General features: G+C 38.8%; 1 protein-coding gene across 1 annotated transcript in view; it reads right to left on the bottom strand.

Annotated features, from left to right (window-relative positions):
- Positions 1-1748: 1748 nt before the first annotated feature.
- Positions 1749-10171, bottom strand: part of LOC139763364 (uncharacterized) — a 171293-nt gene continuing 162870 nt past the window's right edge. The window contains exon 3 of the mRNA XM_071689385.1: positions 1749-3094. Within this exon, the coding sequence (XP_071545486.1) occupies positions 2610-3002 (393 nt within the window). The 5' untranslated portion in view covers positions 3003-3094 and the 3' untranslated portion in view covers positions 1749-2609. The remainder of the gene's footprint in view (positions 3095-10171) is intronic.

Below are 10171 nucleotides of genomic sequence, written 5' to 3'. Positions count from 1 at the left end.
TATACGTTTCGAGATATTTACACTGACTCGTATACACATATTATTATACGTTAGGTCGGCGTAATTCAAAACCAACGCCGAAATATGCCTTAAATTTCTCATTTCTAAGGTACGTACCTAATGAAAAGTAACCTTTGGTACCTCCCTTATCTACCTACTATTCTTAATAGTTACGAATAACTACAATTTTTTCAATGGTCCAGCCACTCGTAAGACTGTGATGTGTCTCATCGCTGGCCATGACTCGCTATGTTCCTCCTGTACTGGCTCCTGTGGAACTGTCAAACTTCCGCCATACTGACCGAACTTATATGTACTCTACGTGGTACAGTCTCCTGAAAACCGCGGTGGTTCCAATATTCTGCGAGTTGGGCTGAGACTACAGAAAATGGGACCCTGGTACCACAGTATCTTTTCGTTGGGGCTGGTAAAGAAAACGTGGATTCTAGGGGTAACTATGACTCTCATAATGTGAATTACTTTGCCTCTTGTTTAACTAGAGAAGAGCTGGTAGCTATTTTTTTCGGCTGGTTGGGCCTGGCTATCCAAAGATACTGGGGTAACTGAGCAGTTTTGATTTAAACTTTAACCTTGTTTTATCTTAGTCTTTTCTATAGTATCTTAAGTTGATAAAATATAAGGGGATGGTAAGGGAAGAAAACATTATCATTCATAGGATGGAAAATTAAAGCCAGTGTTCATATACAGGCAGCTATGCTCGTAGTAAGTCTGTCTCTTGAACATAGGATCAAATGAAACTCGAGCGATCAAATACTCTCTATTATCACTCATACTCGGCGTCTCTTGTCTACATTAACATGGGGCTTGAGAGGCCCCTGTGTACATTATATATGTGTATATATATATATATATATATATATATATATATATATATATATATATATATATATATATATATATATATACACTGAATCACCACTGGAACGAGTAAATGAGAACAGTGAGTACTTTTGTTTATTACATCCTCTGTCTGAGGATGTAATAGACGAAAGGTCTCACTGCTCTAATTTTCTCTTTCCAGTGGTGATTGTGCATATATATGCGTATGTGCATGTATATATCCTTATATCACTGTATATCTAGCATTTTGACTTCTAAAATCTTTATTTAATACTATCTTACTCTTCCCTTCATTAATGGATTCGTATATATCTCCCACTGACGAAGTATCCCCCTGAGATTAATCTTTTAAAGATAATCCTCTAAGTCATTAGTTTTTAACAGAGGGGGAGGGAGCGCAGGGTGATCAATGTATGACTCTATTTTACGTTCCCAACGAATGGCGTAGGAATTTCTATGAATTGGCAGTGCAGGTTTTGAGTGAAATATTTGCCCGTTTACCCAAAATCCTGACATCATAACACTTGAAATTTAAGTGTTCCTTTTTTTTTCTCTTCTATTATTTTCTTGCTGCAGGCTGTCCAATGGTTGCTGCTGTGAAAACCTGGAGTCGACACAGACTCTGGATGTTCAAGGATGACATATACAGTGTCTTTGACCTCTGCAAAAAGAACTCGATTGCTTGTATAAAAAAATAAATGAAAAAAGCCAAAACTCCTATCATTTTTCTCGTCCATTATTACTGGTGTTTGTTTAAATAAAAACACTAGATTTTCTAAAATCTTATTTCTAAAAATACTGAAAATCACTCTGATAACATCATTTTTGGTGTAAGGAAAAAATCAAATTTTCTCAATTTTTATTTTAAGAAATACTGAATCATTCACAAATACATAATTTTTGGTGTAAGGAAAATATTAAATTCCATCAGTCTTTTAAAAAAATACATTTTCTCACAAATGCATAATTTCTGGTGTTATTTGTTTATGTATCCGGTGTATCAAGGCAACAGAAACTGTTTAACTGGAACTTTTGACAAATTACTCCTCTCTGGTACCCCAAGACCACCATGGTCATGGTTGACCCAGCGGGGTAGGACACGGATCCACGAAACATAAGATCCAGTGATCTATTTCTTCATATTCTCCTGGTCCATCTGGTGGACCTATTAGAAAATACATTTTTCATCACAATTTCAAAACGGAATCTTTTTATATAAACTCGAAAAAAAGAAAATATTTTTTTCTCTCCTATAGCTTGATATTCCTTTTGAATCTGAAACATTTATATTTTCCCATCCACATGAACGAAAAATATTGAAGTAATCCTCTAATTCAATAAGATTTTTTTCTTTATCCCATCCTGAACTGATGTACTGAGCCGAAAACTCGTATCTGCTGGAAGTATTTCAGGAACACAGAAGCAGATGTCCTGACACAACACGCTTATCTATAATCACTGGGGGCATCACCTGCCTTGGTGCTTGGACCTCCCCGGCACGATATATACCAGTATATCGCCTCGCTCACACACTCTGGAGGGGGTGGGTTGGGTCGGGTAGGTAGATGGGGCAGTTCTTGGCTACCAGATATGGTATACAACTACTAGAAAACTTGTCAAATTACAAACGTCCATTGTAAAATAGAGCATGGAATGTGGTACAAAGGATGAGGTGATTGTAAAGGTGGAGGGATAGAAGTGTGGAGTGGTGGTGTAGTGGTGGTGGTGGAGTGGTGAAGGCTGCCGGATCATAGGTACTCAACAATATCACACTTAATAGTTATGTTGGGGCAGGAGGACATGGTGAAGTCCCTGGCCCCACCATGGCAGCCACGTTGCCTCTCGCTCAGCAGCTTCTGGAAGATGGGCAGTATGGATGTGTCGTGGTCCAGGGCGTTGTCCGAGGCGTTCTTGCGCGCGGCGGCGATGGCTGCAGCCACGGAGGTGGTGGTCGCATGGCGGCTGTGCGAGCGCCCCCTGAGGGAGTGCGTGCTGAACCCACCCAAGGACGACGTATCGTACGCATTATCGTACGACGGCGTCCGTACGGGAGGCAGCCGCGCTCTGCCGCCCCTCAGCTGCTGCTGCTGCTGCTGCTGCTGTAGCAGTTGTTCCTGCTGCTTCGCCTGCTGCTGGAGCATCAGCAGTTGCTGCTGGTGCCCAGGACCGTCGGATTCGTCATCGTCGAAGTTGTAGTAGGGTTCACTGGTGGTCCTGTGCAGGCTGGTCGGCTCTGTGGCACAAGACAGGAGGCCATTATTACCCACTCGCCTCATGACCCAACTTATTACTAGTGTGTTAACTTACCTCCTCCTCCTCCTCCTCTGAGGCTACCTACATCTTCACTACTTCCCCGTCCTACTTACATGCGTCCATGACCGACTTACAGGGACCCTCCAAGCTTCAGTGGAGTGTTGAACTGACATGGTACATGTATACCAGTGTAAGAGACGTGCAACACGTGTGTGAAACTCCTCCCACACACACACACACACACACACACACACACACACACAGTGAAGCGTAATCACAAAGTGTAGTCAGAGAGTAATCACAAATTGTAATCACATGCATACACAGCTTCATACCGTGAGAAGAAAAGAATATAAACTCTTAGCATTAACATGCATTTGAATTCCATTGTCTCTCTCTCTCTCTCTCTCTCTCTCTCTCTCTCTCTCTCTCTCTCTCTCTCTCTCTCTCTCTCTCTCTCTCTCTCTCGTTCAAGGCCAGTAGGTCTTCTGTTACTTTTTCACTCTATGAATTCTCTCTTCTACTTTCACCATCGAAAAACATGATACATCCTATAAAAAGAGGAGTAATATGTACTTGGAGGTTGAAATATGTATCTTGGAGGTTCTAATATGTATGTAGGTGGTTCTAATTTGCATTTTGGATATTCTCATGCGTATTCTGAGGGCTCTATTATGTATTCTGAAGGTTCTATGTATCTTGGGGGTTCTATTATGTATCATGGAGTTTCTAATATGTATCTTGGAGGTTCTATTATGTATATTGGAGATTCTATGTATCTCGGTGGTTCTAATATGTATCTAGGAGGTTCTATGTATCTTGGTAGGACTGATATGTTTCTTGGAGGTTCTATGTATCTTAGTGGCTCTAATATGTATCTTGGAGGCTATAGTATGTATCTTGGAGATTCTAAGCCACTGTCATAAGACAAAACTTAATAAAACCACTTCGTTCCAAATATCTGTGATCAACAAGATTCCCATAACCACGTCTTATATTCCTATATCCGAGTATTCAAAACCCCCTGAGGCGAGGAGGATTCGAACCCTGATCCTTCCATTATAGAAGCTGTAGGCATTACCACTGGACCACAGTTATTACAGCCTTGGGCAGCTGTGGCGTAGGAACTAGCGCATATGACAGACAATATGTGATACAAGTCCCATATTGCATTGACCTGAGTCTATACATCTATCTTTATATCTATCTAACTATCTATCTCTCTGTCTGTCTATCTATGTATCTAAGAATCTATCCTTTTGGCTGGCTGGCTGTCTATCTATCTGTCTATCTACAGACATACAGACAGACACAAAAAATTGATAAAGATAAATGACTTTAGATATTTCACCTACACGAAGAAGAAATAATTATGGTGATCACTGGTATGATAATTAATCTTATGTATGAACTCAAAGATTAAATAAATTGTTAAACAATAATGAATTGTTATACAAAAATACAGGATTATATATACAAAATGCCTGATGGCATTACCAAATAACCAGTAGCTTATGATGACTGTATAATAAATCATACAGTAGTGTGACCTGACAATACAACAAAATTTACAGTAGCGTGAGCTGTTGATACAACAAAATATACAGTAATGTGAGTTGATAATACAACAAAATCTACAGTAGTGTGAGTTGATAATACAACAAAATCTACAGTAGTGTGAGCTGACAATACAACAAAATCTACGGCAGTGTGAGCTGACAATACAACAAAATCTACAGTAGTGTGAGCTGACAATACAACAAAATCTACAGTAGTGTGAGCTGACAATACAACAAAATCTACAGTAGTGTGAGCTGACAATACAACAAAATCTACAGTAGTGTGGGCTGACAATACAACAAAATCTACAGTAGTGTGAGCTGACAATACAACAAAATCTACGGCAGTGTGAGATGACAATACAACAAAATCTACACTAGTGTGAGCTGACAATGCAACAAAATCTACAGTAGTGTGAGCTGACAATACAACAAAATCTACGGCAGTGAGCTGACAATACAACAAAATCTACAGTTATGTGAGCTGACAATACAACAAAATCTACAGTAGTGTGAGCTGACAATATAACAAAATCTACAGTAGTGTGAGCTGACAATACAACAAAATCTACAGTAGTGTGAGCTGACAATACAACAAAATCTACAGTAGTGTGAGCTGACAATACAACAAAATCTACAGTAGTGTGAGCTGACAATACAACAAAATCTACAGTAGTGTGAGCTGACAATATAACAAAATCTACAGTAGTGTGAGCTGACAATACAACAAAATCTACAGTAGTGTGAGCTGACAATACAACAAAATCTACAGTAGTGTGAGCTGACAATACAACAAAATCTACAGTAGTGTGAGCTGACAATACAACAAAATCTACGGCAGTGTGAGCTGACAATACAACAAAATCTACAGTAGTGTGAGCTGACAATACAACAAAATCTACAGTAGTGTGAGCTGACAATATAACAAAATCTACAGTAGTGTGAGCTGACAATACAACAAAATCTACAGTAGTGTGAGCTGACAATACAACAAAATCTACAGTAGTGTGAGCTGACAATACAACAAAATCTACAGTAGTGTGAGCTGACAATACAACAAAATCTACAGTAGTGTGAGCTGACAATACAACAAAATCTACAGTAGTGTGAGCTGACAATACAACAAAATCTACAGTAGTGTGAGCTGACAATACAACAAAATCTACAGTAGTGTGAGCTGACAATATAACAAAAACTACAGTAGTGTGAGCTGACAATACAACAAAATCTACAGTAGTGTGAGCTGACAATACAACAAAATCTACAGTAGTGTGAGCTGACAATACAACAAAATCTACAGTAGTGTGAGCTGACAATATAACAAAATCTACAGTAGTGTGAGCTGACAGTACAACAAAATCTACAGTGGTGTGAGCTGACAATATAAGAAAATCTACAGTAGTGTGAGCTGACAATACAACAAAATCTACAGTAGTGTGAGCTGACAATATAACAAAAACTACAGTAGTGAGAGCTGACAATATAACAAAAACTACAGTAATGTGAGCTGACGATACAACAAAATCTACAGTAGTGTGAGCTGACAATATAACAAAATCTACAGTAGTGTGAGCTGACAATATAACAAAAACTACAGTAGTGTGAGCTGACAATATAACAAAAACTACAGTAATGTGAGCTGACGATACAACAAAATCTACAGTAGTGTGAGCTGACGATACAACAAAATCTACAGTAGTGTGAGCTGACAATATAACAAATTCTACAGTAGTGTGAGCTGACAATATAACAAAATTTACAGTAGTGTGAGCTGACAATATAACAAAATCTACACTAGTGTGAGCTGACAATATAACAAAATCTACAGTAGTGTGAGCTGACAGTATAACAAAATCTACAGTAGTGTGAGCTGACAATATAGCAAAATCTACAGTAGTGTGAGCTGACAATATAACAAAAACTACAGTAGTGTGAGCTGACAATATAGCAAAATCTACAGTAGTGTGAGCTGACAATATAACAAAATCTACAGTAGTGTGAGCTGACAATATAACAAAATCTACAGTAGTGTGAGTTGACAATATAACAAAATCTACACTAGTGTGAGCTGACAATATAACAAAATCTACAGCAGTGTGAGCTGACGATACAACAAACTCTACAGTAGTGTGAGCTGACAATATAACAAAATCTACAGTAGTGTGAGCTGACAATATAACAAAATCTACAGTAGTGTGAGCTGACAATATAACAAAATCTACAGTAGTGTGAGCTGACAATATAACAAAAACTACAGTAGTGTGAGCTGACAATATAACAAAAACTACAGTAATGTGAGCTGACGATACAACAAAATCTACAGTAGTGTGAGCTGACGATACAACAAAATCTACAGTAGTGTGAGCTGACAATATAACAAATTCTACAGTAGTGTGAGCTGACAATATAACAAAATCTACAGTAGTGTGAGCTGACAATATAACAAAATCTACAGTAGTGTGAGCTGACAATATAACAAAATCTACAGTAGTGTGAGCTGACAGTATAACAAAATCTACAGTAGTGTGAGCTGACAATATAGCAAAATCTACAGTAGTGTGAGCTGACAATATAACAAAAACTACAGTAATGTGAGCTGACGATACAACGAAATCTACAATAACACAACCATAAAGTTTACGTCACTGATTTACATGTCGGTCGGCAGGTGTAAAAGAGGCAGGTACCTGACGCCCGTGACTGTAAATAATTTATCCTTTCGTCTATAAAACCTTAATTTAATCCTTTTTTTTTTTGAAATCTATAAAAAACTCACTACATTTATAACATCCTGCCCTGTGGGTACGCCATGTAATCCTCTACACTTTAACAATTAGCGATACATAATTTTCTGTTTAATTTCATAAACCTGAGATCATTTATAATACAACCTGAGATCATTTATAATGCAACAAAATCTACAGTAGTGTGAGCTGACAATACAACACAATCTACAGTAGTGTGAGCTGACAATACAACAAAATCTACAGTAGTGTGAGCTGACAATACAACACAATCTACAGTAGTGTGAGCTGACAATACAACACAATCTGCAGTAGTGTGAGCTGACAATACAACAAAATCTACAGTAGTGTGAGCTGACAATACAACAAAATCTACAGTAGTGTGAGCTGACAATACAACAAAATCTACAGTAGTGTGAGCTGACAATACAACAAAATCTACAGTAGTGTGAGCTGACAATACAACAAAATCTACAGTAGTGTGAGCTGACAATACAACAAAATCTACAGTAGTGTGAGCTGACAGTACAGCAAAATCTACAGTAGTGTGAGCTGACAATACAACAAAATCTACAGTAGTGTGAGCTGACAATACAACAAAATCTACAGTAGTGGAAGCTGACAATACAACAAAATCTACAGGTTTGTGGATGTGGAGATCACTTACAATGATTTATTCTACTTTTACATTGAACTGTTTTACGTTTACTCTGTCTATTGAGACTCTTAATAGACTTGTAAACGAGGCCACTTAAATGGCTGATGGCAGAGGGCGAGGTTAAGCTTAGTCAATGAAGTGGTGGGGTGTGGACAGCTACTGTCTGGACACTGGACAGCTGCTGTGTAGGTACCAGCTGTATGGACAGCTGCAGTGCGGATGACAAGTGTGTGGATAGCAGCAGTGTGGACAGAGGCAGCTGTACAGTCAGCAGGTGTGAGAGAAGCAGCTGTGTCGCCCATGGTAGCAGATGGTGAGTGGAAATGGCAGCAAAGTCTTCACAAGAAGTTAGTGGGGGGAAAAGAGAAAGAAGTTCCTTCAAGAAAACGACAGCTTAAGTTTTGTCTCAATGAGTACAACTGCTGAATACATAAACACACACACACACACACACACACACACACACACACACACACACACACACACATAGTGGCCACAAAGTTAGAGTGCAGTATATATCATTGTGAAAACTCCATAAACCTCAACAGAATCTTATGTTGGGAAGTGGAGCTCAGTTCATGCATAGGTTCGAATCTAAGTTGCGGCAGAAGGTCCACAGCCAACCCAGCTGTTCATCCACCCCTGGGAACTAGTCAATGAAAGAGATACCTGACCCAGGCTACAGTGTATATATATATATATATATATATATATATATATATATATATATATATATATATATATATATATATATATATATATATATATATATATATATATATATATATAACGATAATAAGATCACCTTTATTAGGAACTCAGTTTCCCGTGTCATAACAACTAACATGAGTAAATAAATTACAATAAAGGATTTGGAATATGGTTACCTCTAGCCTCAAATACAGAGAAAAGAGTGAAGAAACAGGGAAGAATGGGTCATTCAGGGATGTCAAAAAGTAAGAGAGTTCTAATACGTACAGTGACGAAGATCTGGGCAGGAACTCCAGCCAGCATGGAGAACTAAAGTAACTTTAGATATTAAATTGTGGACGAGGAAGCATGAAATCCAACAACCTTTTCTATGAATCCATCAATTCATCACAAGTTAATAGTCTGTTATAGGCGAGAGTTTAGGTATGATGCAAGGTTGTATGATGAAGTGATTGATAAGTTTTCAAAGTATTTTTCTAAAGTAGAAGATGCTATAGCCCCAGTACCAGTGAGACGGGATGGGGAGGAGGTTTTAGAAAACAAAAGTCTTGACCTAATTAAGGCTCATGGTCGTAATGGAGTCTCACTATATGTGCTGAAGATGTGTGCTGGTACACTCGACAGACCTCATATATTACTGACCAAGTCGTCGCTTGAGGACAAAGTGAGTAGTAAAACGCAAACGTCAACCCATCTTTAAGAAAGGAGACTGTAAAGTGGCGCTGACCAGTCTCCCTGACGAGGGTGGTGTGTCAGGTCCTCGAAGAGATAATCAAGAAGCAAACGAACTTTATACACAGGAGAAATGACGTAAGAGGCAAAGAGAATATGGGTCATAAGTAACCAGCCTATGTACGAAAGAGTGAGGAAGACTGGGTGGACTGTTTGTATCTGAGCAACTAGAAAGCATTTGACGCTGTGAAAGGAGGGAGTGGAAAGACAGCGAGATTACATCGACTCACAAGGGGACCCAGACAGACTTACGCCAACGTTGGTCTGATACATGGTTGATGAAAGTCAACCGGAGCATATGTATCACGGATGGAACTATGCAAGAGAAGGCTACAATACGATTATCATGTAATATGAAATGAGCTTAAGGGTTCTATGTGTGAGAGGAATACAGGAGTTGACATCGTCCCTAACCCATCGCTAGAGTTGCACATTAGGAGAATGATTCAGACAAACTGGGGGAAATATCTGAAGAACCTTCAAGTATATGAATGTGCAGACACTTAGGAAGCTGTTCTCATCCTACATAAGGACAAAAACTAGAATATGTCTCTCAGGTTTGGTCACCGCAACTAAACATGTACAACGAGCTAATAGAGAAGGCCTAGACGAGGCAACGATGATAGCACCATTTCTAAGGGAGGTGAGGTGCA

This window comes from Panulirus ornatus, chromosome 46 (assembly GCF_036320965.1).
Source record: "Panulirus ornatus isolate Po-2019 chromosome 46, ASM3632096v1, whole genome shotgun sequence".
Classification (NCBI taxonomy): domain Eukaryota; kingdom Metazoa; phylum Arthropoda; class Malacostraca; order Decapoda; family Palinuridae; genus Panulirus; species Panulirus ornatus.
This window is presented reverse-complemented; position numbering and strand designations above follow the sequence as displayed.